The sequence below is a fragment of the Microcaecilia unicolor genome, chromosome 13 (genome assembly GCF_901765095.1).
Source record: "Microcaecilia unicolor chromosome 13, aMicUni1.1, whole genome shotgun sequence".
In the NCBI taxonomy this organism is placed as follows: Eukaryota; Metazoa; Chordata; class Amphibia; order Gymnophiona; family Siphonopidae; genus Microcaecilia; species Microcaecilia unicolor.
In genome coordinates, this window is record NC_044043.1 from 37856664 (window position 1) to 37871474 (window position 14811).

At 46.8% G+C, this 14811-nt stretch overlaps 1 protein-coding gene across 1 annotated transcript in view; it reads left to right on the plus strand.

Moving 5' to 3' along the window:
* The window catches only part of MYBBP1A (MYB binding protein 1a), a 124587-nt gene that overhangs the window by 38567 nt on the left and 71209 nt on the right, over nt 1-14811 (plus strand). The window contains exons 11-12 of the mRNA XM_030222434.1: nt 9545-9670; nt 10943-11149. Coding sequence (XP_030078294.1) covers nt 9545-9670; nt 10943-11149 — 333 coding nt within the window. The remainder of the gene's footprint in view (nt 1-9544; nt 9671-10942; nt 11150-14811) is intronic.

A 14811-nucleotide genomic window follows, 5' to 3' on the forward strand; every position in this document is an offset into this window, starting at 1 on the left:
ACTCTCTCCTTTGTGTATCAGAGAGAGCCGCTAGCCCCCTAGCCTGTAAGTATCCCTCTATTTTCCCCGTCTGTACTGTGGCATCCTCTCTGTAGAGGTTCTCATAGTATTGGGCAAAGCAGTCCCTTATCTGTGCTGATTTGTGCGTTATGCCCCCCCCTGCATCTCTAATTCTTAGAATATGTCGATCTGCTCTCAGCTGTCTCAATTTGTTAGCTAGCAGGCGTCCAGGTTTGTCAGTGCAAGCGTAGTGAACCTGTTTCATCCTTGCACTCACAAACTTCAAACTATCCTCATGTAGCCCCGCTATTTCCAATCTCACCTCCTGTAATTTTCGATAATCAGCTACTGAACCTGAAATTTTGTACTTATCTTCCAGTGTAGCCAGTCTATCCATGCAACGTACCAGCCTCTGGCGATGTACTTTGGCATTCTGACTGGCACACTTAATGAAATGTCCTCTTGAGACTGCCTTGAATGCATCCCACACGGTACCCAATGTAGGCCCCGAGTCCAGATTGATATCAAAGTACTCTCTAAGTAAGGGGATAAAGCTAGCTACTGTTTCAGGATCCTGCAGCAAGTTGTTGTTAAATGTCCATCTTTTATCTCGCTCCTCCTCCTTCAGGGAAGGAACAGCAAGCCAGACCGGGGCATGGTCCGATATTGTGATATGACCTATCTCAGATTCTTCCCCCCCTTCCGATAACGTTTTGTCAAGAAAAATGTAATCCAATCTGGAGTAAGTGTGATGCACTTGGGAAAAAAAAGTAAAGTCTCTCCCTCTAGGGTTCCTCAAGCGCCACCCATCGTACAGCCCCATCCCCTCAACAAGGTTATTTAGTGCTCTAGCAATTCTACAATCTATCTGGGAAGGAGGAGTCGATCTATCCAGGCCAGGCTTCATGGTCGCGTTAAAATCCCCGGCCACTATCAGCTTCCCTCTGGCAAAGGCCTGCAGCTCCTTCTGGAGGTGCCGGAAAAAACGCTCCTGTCTTTCGTTGGGCGCGTATACGCTAACCAGTGTATACTCCTCCTGTTCCAACCTAATATGTAAAAACAGGAATCTGCCCTCCCTATCTCTTCTAGTGTGTAAGATCTGGACTGTGGTATTTTGTGGAACATTATGGCTACCCCTCTTTTTTTTACTCCTAGGGCATCTGAAGCACACACCACCTGTGGATAGCATTTAGAGTACAATAGTTTCTCATGCTTTTTTAAAAGGTGTGTTTCTTGTAAAAACACCACTTGTGGTTGCGCGAGACGCAGTTCACGCCAAAGGGCGTGCCGTTTATAAGGAGAATTTAAGCCCTTTATATTATAAGTGAAAAATTTATAGCCCACCATTTAACAATTCTGTTCTATCAGCATGTTCAAAGAAAGGTGTATACCCAACCCCCCCTCCCCAGCCTCCCCTCTGACTTTCTTCCTCCCTCCCTCCCCCCCCCTTTAACATCCACTCACCAGACAATACCCTCTGGCATTGCATGGGTAACCAGAGGAAAGTGGCCGCGAAGGCCAACGCCCCACCCAGTTCCGTCCCCCTCCTTCACACGTGCCCCCCATTCAATTATACAGCATTTGAACACCTCCTCCTCCTCACTACCAGCTCACCTCATATTAAGCAACTTTCATTCTCACGCATTCACTCTTCCGTTCAACCTCAAGTTAAACCTTGTGAACAGTCCACTCTTAATCAAAGTCCTCTTTGTGCTTTCAAGTCTGAAGTCTCGCTGTCTTCTCATTCACCGGGACTCTCTTCCACTTTTGCATGCGTGCTTTTGTTGTCCCCGCCATCTCCGTGGGCACCGTCTCCGACTTTGTCAACCCAGCCTCATGTAGGTTTTTCCAGGCATCTGTCACCTTCCTTGTCCTGCACTGTTGCCCCTTGATCGCAAAGCAGATAGCAAATGGAAAGGCCCATCTGTAAGCGATCTTTTCTTTGTTCAGTACCTCAGTCACTGGTCGCATAGCCCTTCTCTGCATCAGTGTAAACACCGAAAGGTCTTGAAATACTGAGATCCTGGCTTCATTGTATTCCAGGGTTGAAAGCTGCCGGGCTTTTTGCCACAGCATCTCCTTAAATGCATAAGAGGTGAATCTCACAAGTATGTCTCTGGGTCTATTTTCAAGTCTCTGGCCCTGCACTCTGTGTGCTCTGTCCATGGCTGCTGCACTAGGGTCCCAGGCCTCACCCATAATTTTTTCACATAGGTTCCTCACCAGCAGTTGGATATCTTCCATATCTCCGCTTTCGGGGACTCCCCGGAACCTCAAATTGTGTCTTCTTCCTCTGTTCTCAAGGTCATCCATTTTATATTTAAGTTCGTCATATTGTTCTTGCTGCTTTAGAATGCGTGAGTTCATCAAGCTGTGCTGCTCTTCCTGTTCATCGAGCCTTTCCTCTATGGTCTCTACTCTGCCACCCAGCTCCCTAAGGTCCAGGCTTATAGCGTCGACGTGCTCCAATATTTCAACTCGGGAGGCCTTTATTTCCTCTCTAATCGCGTCCAGGCATTTCGCCAAATCCGCTGGGGAATGCTCCCTTCTAGCCGCGGGGCTCAGCGCCACGTGTCTAGCCGGCGCTTCCGAGTCCGCCATGCCAGGTGAAGCTGGGCGCGAGAGGTTCTTCCCGGCTTGTTTCTTCGGCGGTTTTTCGCTTACCCGCTGTGCCGCCGCCGCGGTTTTGCTCATTTTGTGGAGCTCGATTTATACCTCGTCCCCAAATGTGATGCTGGTCTATTTTTTTTTTTGCGAATGGCGCTTTTGGTGCTGCTTAACGTTGGGGGAGTGCGGGAGCTAACAGGCTAGGCAGCCATTCACCTCCGTGACGTCAGAGCACGCATATTTTTTGAGCACTTGGTAGAGTGTGCTTGCAACAGCACTTATAAATAGTCAAATAAAGGGACGACCCAATGAAGAGAGACTATGCCACTAGGCAAAAAACAATGAAGTTGCCTTAAAGTGGTATCTTCCGAGGGCACCCAAATCAATACATAATAATAATAAAATATTATATACGAAAAAACTAAAAATGTAATAAAATCACTATATAGATAAGCTGTTTGCACACACACAGTTCTTATCTTTGGACTTGTGAAGAGCTAGTGGAATAGCAACATTCCATGTAGAATCTCCAATAGTAGCAACATTCCATGTAGAATCTCCAATAGTATCTATTTTATTTTTGTTACATTTGTACCCCGCGCTTTCCCACTAATGGCAGGCTCAATGCGGCTTACGTGGGGCAATGGAGGGTTAAGTGACTTGCCCAGAGTCACAAGGAGCTGCCTGTGCCTGAAGTGGGAATCGAACTCAGTTCCTCAGGACCATGTGGAGGTCGGCCCTTGCGGATCACCAATGTGGCCGCGCAGGCTTCTGCTTCTTGTGCAGGACGTCAGACTCACAGAAACAGAAGCCTGCGCAGCCTTCTACATGGAATGTTGCTAGTGGAATAGCAACATTCCATGTAGAATCTCCAATAGTAGCAACATTCCATGTAGAATCTCCAACAGTAACAACATTCCATGTAGAATCTCCAATAGTATCTATTTTATTTTTGTTACATTTGTACCCTGCGCTTTCCCACTCATGGCAGGCTCAATGCGGCTTACATGGGGCAATGGAGGGTTAAGTGACTTGCTCAGAGTCACAAGGAGCTGCCTGTGGCTGAAGTGGGAATCGAACTCAGTTCCTCAGGACCAAAGTCCACCACCCTAACCACTAGGCCACTCCAAATTTGATCACCTCACTCATCATCGTTTATAAATGTGTTAAAAAGCACCAGTCCCGGTACAGATCCGTGTGGCGCTTCACTATTCACCTTCTTCCATTTAGAGAACTGGCCATTTAACCCTACTGTCTATTTTCTGCTTTTTGTTTTTTTTCCAACCAGTTCCAGTGCACAGCAGAACGTTGCCACCTATCCCATGGCTTTTTCATTTTTCGCAGGTGTCTCTCATGAGGGACTGTGTCCAACCAACAAGGGAAAATCAAACACTCCCACAAAATTCAAAGCAAACAAGAAAAGAGTGGGAATGAGCACTGCGGTGAGCCAGAATAAAAGCACAAGTCCTTGAAAATATACAATAACACTTGCTTGAAGAAGACATCAAATAAATATTAAAAGAAACTGCTTGCTTTGGAGATGGACACAAAACGGTCCGTCTGTGTATTGGCTACACCTTCATCAGGAGTCCTGTTGCTCAGCAAGCAAAAACATACGTGGCAAAAATCACAGTGGGCTGCATCAGCTCCACAGTCTCCTGCTTCCGGAGTAGCCTAGTGGTTGGTGCAGTGGACTTTGATCCTGGGGAACTGAGTTTGATTCCCACTGCAGCTCCTTTTGACTCTGAGCAAGTCACTTAACCCTCCATTGCCCCAGGTACAAAATAAGTACCTGAATATATGTAAACCGCTTTGAATGTAGTTGCAAAAACCTCAGAAAGGCAGTATATCAAGTCCCATTTCCCTTTCCCTATTTGAGATTCTACATGGAATGTTGCTATTCCACTAGCAACATTCTATGTAGAAGCCTGCCCTTGCAGAGCAGCAACGTGGCTGCGCAGGCTTCTGTTTCTGTCAGAAGCCTGCGCGGCCGCGTTGCTGATCTGCAAGGGCAGGCTTCTACATGGAATGTTGCTAGTGGAGGAGTAGCCTAGTGGTTAGTGCAGCGGACTTTGATCCTGGGGAACTGAGTTCGATTCCCACTGCAGCTCCTTTTGACTCTGGGCAAGTCACTTAACCCTCCATTGCCCCAGGTACAAAATAAGTACCTGAATATATGTAAACCGCTTTGAATGTAGTTGCAAAAAACCTCAGAAAGGCGGTATATCAAGTCCCATTCCCTTTCCTCCTCTTTCTGCCCAAGGGTGTAGCTGACTGCTGAAGTTGGTGCCAAATTCTAAATGGCCTCTGTCAGCTGGAAGAGATGCCGGGGAGGAGGAAAGGCTGCACGGGGATGGGTCTCTTCCAGACAGCTGCCTGGAGGCCATTTAGAATTTGGCACCAACTTCAGCAGTCAGCTACGCCCTTGGGCACAAAGAGGAGGAAGCAGGAGACTGTGGGGCTGATTCAGTCCACTGCGGATTGTAATTTTTGCTGCGTATGTTTTTGCTTGCTGAGCAACAGGACTCCTGATGAAGGCATAGCCGAAACACAGACCGTGTTGAGTCCATCTTCAAGCAAGTGTTTTTTTTTTTTTTTTTTTTTTAATATTTGACGTCTTCTTTAAGCAAGTGCTACTGTATATCTGGCTCACCGCAGTGGTCATTACCACCCTCAGTCATAGATATCACTGTGCAAGCAACCATTAAGAAAATCTACTGTTTATTCATTAGATTTCACAATAGAACCCGTAACAAAGAAAACGATACATATCTTTGAATCATGAGCCATCCTAGTAGAGTTATGAGTGTGGCAGCAATTGGGGAGGGGGGGAGGGAATGTGGGCACGTGTGGAAAATATGCAGTGCTTGCTACGTTTATTTCTGTCCCAGCTCTGTGTTCATGTATGTATGAATATGTCACACACATATATGTGCAGTGGAGGAGTAGCCTAGTGGTTAGTGCAGCAGGCTTTGATCCTGGGGAACTGGGTTCAATTCCCACTTCAGCTCCTTATGACTCTGAGCAAGTCACTTAACCGTCCATCACCCCAGGTACAAATAAGTACCTGTACATACTATGTAAACCGCTTTGAATGTAGTTGCAAAAACTACAAAAAGGCGATACTCAAATGCCAGGCCAACCTTCAGGGGTTGGTTGATCTGTGAGGGACTCATCCCACATTAGCCAGGCCCCCTACAACTAGTCACAGAATCTATGACAAGGCAGAATTGGTGTGTTGGTCCTGAGCTCTTTCATTAAAACTTGGGGACCATGGGTCCATTTTAGCAGACAATGTAAAAGGTGCCGGTACTCGGTACCCCCAAGTACCCCCTCAAAAAAAGCCCTATATACCGTATTTTTCGGACTATAAGACGCACTTTTTCCCCCCAAATTTGGGAGGAAAATGGGGGGTGCGTCTTATAGTCCGAAGGTAGCGAGGTCCGATTTCGGGATCGCCCTCCCCCCGAGTTCGGGATCGCCCTCCCCTACTCACGTCACGCGATGTTCTCTGGTGGTCTAGTGACGTCGGGGCAGGAAAGAGCCCCCTCTTTCCTGCCCAGCGCGCTGCTCTCCGTCCTCCTGTATGCTGCCTGACTGACGGTCTTGGCGAGATTCAAAATGGCCGCCGAGAATCGAAGTGTCGGCGGCCATTTTGAATCTTGCCGAGACCGTCAGGCAGCATACAGGAGGACGGAGAGCAGCGCGCTGGGCAGGAAAGAGGGGGCTCTTTCCTGCCCCGACGTCACTAGACCACCAGAGAACATCGTGTGACGTGAGTAGGGGAGGGCGATCCCGAACTCGGACAAGACGCACCGGAGCACCTAGGTTTTAGAGGAGGGAAAAAGGAAATTTTTTTTTTCCTATTTCCCTCCTCTAAAACCTAGGTGCGTCTTAAGGTCCGGTGCGTCTTATAGTCCGAAAAATACGGTGTTTCCTCATCGACCCTCCAGACCGGTCAAGACGCGTGGGTTATGCTCGCCTACCAGCAGAGGGAGACTGAGAACACTAACTTCAACTATGTACATATAACCTGTGCCCATCCCACAAAAGCCAGTATTTTCTCAGTCTCAGCAGAGGGTAGACAGGCAGCCTGTGCAGCTTGTCCGGTCTGGTAGGAGTCAGGGATCAGTTGAGAGTTTTAGCCTGGTCTATTGATCATTCCTGAGGAACTTCCCTGTGCCTGGACTACTCTGTGTGCGGGGGATTGGCGGTGCCGCTGGGGCCTGCCATTGTCCCCCCTGGGGTGTCACACCCGGGTGGCCGGGTCCCTCCCCCGAGCTAGCTCTCCAGTTTGGGCAGCTTTGTGCCTCGGCTGCAGTTTTATATTGCAGCCTTGAGTGCCAGGGATTTAATAGCAGCAGGGCTCAAATGGTGCTGCAATAAAGTTTAAAAAAAAAAAAAAAAAAAAGACCCAGACGCTGTGGAGAGCTGTGCAGCTGCACTCCGGAGTGCCGGAGCTGGGCAGCCGTGCAAGTTGAGCTGTGAGTGGCTTCTTTGGGTGAGTTCCCAGTTCCTTTACCTTTGGGAGGTTTTTGGCGCGAAGATGTCCTCGAAGCCGCTTCGCTGTCGTTTTTGCGCTCGTCGGGGGGTCGACGCGATTGGCGGTTCCTGCCGCTTTTGCGGGGAACCGAAGACTCAGGCCTCCGCTCCGCCGGTGTTAGCGGCGGAACTTCCCGCGCCAGCCTTGCAGGAGGTTGCTGGGGCTTCGGCTAGCGGTTCAACGGCGGTCCCGGTTTTGGCGGGAACCGCCGCCATTTTGGATTCGGGCCCGAGAATCCCGGATTTAGTCAGCGGCCCTCAGGGCAGCCCGGTGGCTGGTGCTTCGGGAGGGGACGTTTCGGGAAGGATGGGTTTCCCTCCTGAATTTGTTTGGTCCTTATTTCAAGCCTGGCAGGCGGGACCATCGCGCACGGAGCCCCTTAGTCCGGGGGCGGGCTTGAGCGCTAAGAGGCCACGTGTTGAGTGGGCTGAAGACCTGGACTGTTTTTCTCCTCCAGAGTCAGAGGGCGACTTTAGTCCCCTGGAGGAGGAGGAGGGGTCCTTGTCCGGACCAGATAGAGAGACAGTGCCCGGGGAGGATCCGTCGGTGGTCCGCATTTTTCACAGGGAGGAATTGGCGGATCTTATTGAGCAGGTGTCTACTATGCTCAAGTTTGACCCGGCAGTAGATCCGGCTCCCTCTGAAAAGCAGGACCCGTTGGTTAAGGGGATCCGCAGGGTATCTCGGACCTTTCCTATGAATGCGGATCTTAGAGAGATGGTAACGCAGGAATGGCTCTCGCCGGAGGCACCTTGTAAGGTGGCACGGGCCATGGCTAAGCTCTATCCCCTTCCGCAGGAAGATAGAGACTCTTTAAAGCCTCCAACTGTGGATGCCGTAGTGACGGCGGTGACCAAGGCTACTGCAATTCCTGTAGATGGAGGGGCTGCCTTGCGGGACCCTCAGGACAGGAAATTGGAGACATTTCTGAAGCGCAGTTTTGATTTATCGGCGCTGGCTTTGCAGGCTTCAGTTTGTGGAGGTCTGGTGGCTCGAGCATGTTTCCGCTGGGCTGAGCGGCTGCTAGATGCTCCGCAGGTTGATAGAGCTGCCTTAGTGCAGGATTTGGCAAAGTTGGAGATGGGCTCGTCATTCTTGGCAGATGCGCTATATGATTTGTTGCGTGCATCGGCGAAGAACATGACCCTTGCAGTGGCGGCTCGAAGGGCCCTGTGGTTGCGGGGCTGGCTGGCAGATGCCGCGTCCAAGGCAAAGTTGTGTTCGCTTCCCTTTAAGGGCGCTTTGCTTTTTGGAGACGAATTGGATAAGTTGGTTGGTGTATATATATATATATATATATAATTTCGACAGGATGGAACTCCAGTGCATCAATATTGCAAGAGATTTGAGCTCTTAATTCTGCTCCAGAATTCATTGTGCCAACAGCTCAATGACATTGAAGACTTCATGAATGTGTCAAGGTTGAAGAAGGACAGTTTGAACACAAATTATGCTAATGTATTTTCAAAGGTCATACTAAATGTTTAAACAATTGCAAAGTACTTTCAAAGTTTTGTAAGGGGTCTCTCTTATTTTTATTCATTTAGGACTAGATTCTATATATGGCACCGTAAGAATCGGAAATACGCATAGGCGTATTCTATAAACCATGCCTAAAGTTAGGCACGGTTTATAGACTATGCCTAGGACCTGTCTATGCGATTAAATCTAGTCACGGGAATTTACGCCAAGTAAAACTTGATGTCAGTGCTGGTGACCAAGTTAGGCGTGGAGCAGGTGTGTTTTATAACAGTGCGCATCATTTTTAGAAACGCCCATGACCTGCCCATGGCCACGCCCCCTTTTCAGCAGCGTGATTGAGTTTATGTACAACATACAGAACACGTTTAGCAAGTTGTGCGTGTGTCACAAAAGGGCAAAGGAAGGAGAAACTCCAGTCCTCACAAACACGTAAACACCAGCTTTGGCTTTCTCATTTTTCGTTTCCTTACTCCTTTTTTCTGCAATTCTAATTAATGCCAATTAGCGTCAATAATTGCTTGTGAAGTGGCAATTATCGGTGCTGATTGGCTTGTTAAGATAATTTTACGCAAAACAGAATACAACCTGTTTGCATGCGCAACTCTGGTCACATTATATAGATTCTAGGGTTTATTGTTTTATGGTCTTAATTTCTCTGGAAGCCCTGGTCTACTCTGGCCCAGTTTTGAATTTGATGTCTTCCCTGTTTGTTTCTGCCACTCCAAATAAGTTCCTGTTTTTTTCAGAGAGTTGTTTTGTCCCCAGACAGACAGTTGGATGGGCAGCCATTTTTGATCCCTTATGTATAATTCTTTCCAGCATTTTGTTGGGTTGGAAAGAATACAAAGAGCCTGTACTGGTCTGTCCAGAAAGCTCAAAGTGTCTTATTCCTTCTGTTGTCTCTCATTCCAGGTTTATCTTCTTCCATGCTTTCTTTGAAGCTAAAAAGGTGACTTGCAGTATTCCTGAGACAGAGGCTGTCCTCACTGCCCCTTTGGATGAGGCAACACGGGCCTTGATGGGATACTCTTTTTTCAGGTAATTATTATTATTATTTTTATTGTTATACGCCTTTTGATTAGGTTTGGTTTTAGAGATTTAATGTTGCCACTAGAGTGCGTGCTGTGTATTTTGGGGTTGATATTCAAGGTGATTTAACCATCCAGAAAAGTCTCCTGGCCGGTTTATTCATTTAAAACATTTATACCTATACCGATACATCTCTTATATACCGCTATATCCCCATATCTGGGTCCAATGCGGTTTACATCGAAGGTCATAAATACAATGTGACACCACTACAATTCATCATCTAAAATTCATCACGACATCTTTAAATTCATACTAAAAAAAATAATATTTTAGAGTCCTACTGTACAGCTGCTTTTTATCAAATAAAAAAGTTTTAAGTTTTTTACAGAAAGCAAAATAGTTCAACTCAGTTTTCATACGCAGAGGTAGAGAATTCCAATAGGAGACTGCAGAAAAAATAAAAACAGTATCAGCCATCCTGGTAAACCTTACTCCTTTAAAAACTGGAGGACAAAGAACCATCAAATTTTTGCAAACGGGAAGAATCTCTAAAAAGAAGTATACAAACCAGATTAGTTACTAGAACAGATGTAACGCTATAAATAGCCTGAAAGATCATACAAACAGATTTAAACAATATTCTTTCACGAACTGGAAGCCAGTGCGATATTGCTATGTGAGATGAAATACTGTCAAATTTTTAAGTTTAAAAATTAAAATTAAAAATTAAAATTAAAAATACTTCAACGTGGCTGAAGTATTTTGGAGATGTTGAAGGGTCCTTAATAATTTAGCAGATAAACCTAAGTAAAGGACATTACAATCGTCCAAGTGTGTCAATACTAGCATATGAACTAATTTCAAAGCTGGTTTATTTGCGGCTTATAAGTCAACAAAGAATAAAGGATTACCCCTAGGATTCTCGATTTATCTTCAATAGGAAAAATCCTATTGTGAGATATCGTAAACTGCTTATGTGTGGAAGTACCAGGATTTCTAAATCAAAGAACTTAGGCTTTATTAAGCTTCAAAATATTTTGTAAGGCCCATTGTTGAATTCGCTCGATTTCAACAATTCTCATCAGATCACAATTATTCTTTGAGGACAAGCATGCCTATAATTCTCTTATGTGGGTAACATGGTTTGCATTGCCTGGTCTGGAGCTTGTAACAAGCTTACAGAGCTCTTTGGAATGCAAGTTGTGGGATCAGAGCCAATCAAATTAACTTGAAAATGTGATTCGTCCTTTGACGTCATCTGCTGCCTGTCCTTCACAGCCTTCTGCATCACCTGAACTGTCTCCCGGTGCTGGGTGAGACCCCACAAGATGCAGCGTTGAGGGAGAAGCGAGTGTTAGGCCTGACTGCTGATGGATGCCTGTGGATTCACCACATGGTTCGATACGCTGATTTTCTGCTCACCAATGGAAAGTACGTCCAAGCCGTGACACCTTTCACCAAGGAGCAGCGATCGGCATGGAACCGGTAAGATAAACTGAATGAGTTTGTAAATACTTGGGACCTCTCAAGATTTTCTCAAGATGTGCCCTGTAGTCAAAGGGCAGGATGCCACTTCCTCAGGGGGCTACATGATTCAGGTTGATATTTTTAGTGTTTTCTTGTGCTGACAACTGTCGGAAACAGGGTATACTGAGATTGTGATGCCTTGAATACTGATCCACCATGACCCAACTCTCTTTCCCCCTCTGTCCATTTTTTGTCTAGTGCACCATCTCCTTTTTTGAATTTAGGTTTAGCTCGCACCCTTTTCAGTTTGTAGCTCAAGATGAGTTACATTCAAGTACAGTAGACTTTCCCCTGTCCCCAGAAGACTTATAGTCTGTTTGTAGCTGAGGCAATTGAGGATTAAAAGGATAATTCTAAAATTGGCGCCTCAGTCTAGGCATCCCAGTGCTGGGCATTTACCCCCAGATTCTATATAAGTCACCCAAATTTGGGCTTAGATTAGTTAATGAGGCATTAAGCATCAATAATTGATGTTAATTGGCAGTCATTTTTTTTTTGTTACATTTGTACCCCGCGGTTTCCCACTCATAGCAGGCTCAATGCGGCTTACATATTGTATACAGGTGCTTATTTGTACCTGGGGCAATGGAGGGTTAAGTGACTTGCCCAGAGTCACAAGGAGCTGCCTGTGCCTGAAGTGGGAATTGAACTCAGTTCCTCAGTTCCCCAGGACCAAAGTCCACCACCCTAACCACTAGGCCACTCCTCCACTGGGGTTACACGTAGATCTGCCTTGTGCCCTCTTGTATAAAATTTGCACCTAACTTTTATAGCGTGTAACTCAAAAGGGGGCAAATCATGGACATTCCCGGAAAAGGTGTGATGTTATCAAATAGGGTTATTTACACACCCTACTGCCATTAGTTGCACACCAGCCTTTACACCAGGTTTCAGCAGGTGTAAGGGCTGTGCCCAGAGTTAGGCATTAGATCCACATTAAACTAGTATGCTATAAAGGGTTAGCGCAGAGCTTCCCGGCACTTAACTTTGGACACCATTTATAAAATTTCCCCTTAAATGCCAATTCTATAATGCCATCTTGGCACCAAAAGATGTCATTGTAGAATACTAGTGTAAGGTTGGCATTGGCATACCCATCTGTAGGTGTGCCTTCTTACACTTTCAGGCTCATTTTCAAAGCACTTAGCCTCCCAAAGTTCCATAGAAACCTATGGAACTTAGCCTCCCAAAGTGCTTCGAAAATATGCCTCCATGTCAACACCAGGCAAAAGTTGGCACACTTAGTTCATAGTATTCTATAAGCTATTCATATAACTGGGAGACACGCCAATGGCCCACCCATGTACGTCCCTTATGCGGTTAGTTGTTATGGCTCATAGATGCCACTTTATTGAATAGCACTTAGTGCACAGAGAGGCATATTTTCAAAGCACTTAGCCTTCCAAAGTTCCATCATATTTTCAAAGCACTTAGCCTTCCAAAGTTCCATAGGTTTCTATGGAACTTTGGAAGGCTAAGTGCTTTGAAAATATGCCCAGAGGCACCTAACTCTTAATGTAATGGCGCCTTTGACATACATAGGCAACGCCTACCTCTAGGCACCACTTTAAAGAATTGCCCCCTAAGTGACTTGTCCAAGGTCATAAGGAGCATAGGTGGGATCTGATCCTTTGTCTCCCTTGTTCTTAGCCCGCTGCTAACCACTCCTCATTCTAATGATAATGTGCAGTCAGGGGTTACAGACTGCATTTCCTTCCATAGTCCGGTACCCATGCACCTCTGCACTCTTACCACTGGGTGTCACCACTGCGTAACGTGGAGGGGCATAATTGAAAGGGACGCCCAAGTTTTGCTGAGGACGTCCTTGCAAAACGTCCCGATGGAAGGGCGGGGAAACCCGTATTATCGAAACAAGATGGATGTCCATCTTTCGTTTCGATAATATGGTCGGGGACGCCCAAATCTTGAAATGTAGGTCGTCCTTAGAGATGGTCGTCCCTAGACTTGGTCGTTTCTGATTTTCGGCGATAATGGAAACCAAGGACGCCCATCTCAGAAATGACCAAATGCAAGCCCTTTGGTCGTGGGAGAAGCCAGCATTCGTAGTGCACTGGTCCCCCTGACATGCCAGGACACCAACCGGGCACCCTAGGGGGCACTGCAGTGGACTTCATAAATTGCTCCCAGGTACATAGCTCCCTTACCTTGTGTGCTGAGACCTCCAACTGTACACCACTACCATAGCCCTTACGGGTGAAGGGGGGCACCTAGATGTGTGGGTACAGTGGGTTTTGGAGGGCTCACATTTACCACCACAAGTGTAACAGGTAGGGGGGGATGGGCCTGGGTCCACCTGAATGGCGTGCACTGTACCCACTAAAACTGCTCCAGGGACCTGCATACTGCTGTGATGGACCTGAGTATGACATTTGAGGCTGGCATAGAGGTTGGCACAAAATATTTTTAAGGATTTTTTTTGAGGGTGGGAGGGGGTTAGTGATCACTGGGGGGGAGTAAGGGGAGGTCATCCCTAATTCTCTCCGGTGGTCATCTGGTCAGTTCGGGCACCTTTTTGTGCCTTGGTCATAAGAAAAACGGGACCAGGTAAAGTCGTCCAAGTGCTAGTCAGGGATGCCCTTTTTTTTTCCATTATGGGTTGAGGACGTCCATGTGTTAGGCACGCCCAAGTCCCGCCTTCGCTACGCCTCCGACACGCCCCCATGAACTTTGGTCATCCCCGCGACGGAGTGCAGTTGGTGGCGCCCAAAATTGGCTTTCGATTATACCGATTTGGGCGACCCAGTGAGAAGGACGCCCATCTTCCGATTTGTGTCGAAAGATGGGCATCCTTCTCTTTCGAAAATGAGCCTAATAGTAACATAGTAAATGTCGGCAGATAAAGACCTGTACAGTCCATCCAGTCTGCCCAACAAGATTAACTCATTTTACACGGTATGTGATACTTTATATGTATACCCGAGTTTGATTTGTCCTTGCCATTCTCGGGCACAGACCATAGAAGTCTGCCCAGCACTGTTCTTGTACTAAAAGTTCTGAAGATAACGTCGAAGCCCCCTAAAATTTACACTCCATCCCATCCATATCTATTCAGTTACGATCTGGGCGTAGACAGTGGAAGTCTGCCCAGCACTGGTTTTGCTTCCCAATTACTGGCCTTGCCAGTGTAGTGGCCAAGACTCTCTTCTATCAGGCTAGGAGTGTTGTTTGCATAACGTCTCCAGTCGCAGACCATCTGAGGAGCAGAACGTAGTAGTGTAGTAAATGTCGGCAGATAAAGACCTGCACAGTCCGGCCAGTCTGCCCAACAAAATGGCCAGGGTTGAATCTGGCAGTCTGCACAGGTTCCACTTTTTCTTTTTTATTAAACACTGGTATACTTAATCTCTGTTTCTCCCTGCCAATTTTGATGTACAGACTGGAGACGTCTGCCTGGCATCAGTCCTACTTCCCAACTGCTGGAGTTGTTGTCGAAGCCCACTCCAGCCTTGATTCTGATCTGTTTTTGCCATTTACAGGACCCAGACTGTAGAAGTCTGCTTGGCACTGGTCTTACTTCCCAATCGCTGAAGCTGCCATCAAAGCTCACTCCAGTTATGTGGTCATTCAAGTTTTGCTTTAATTGGATTCCGTCCTTTTTC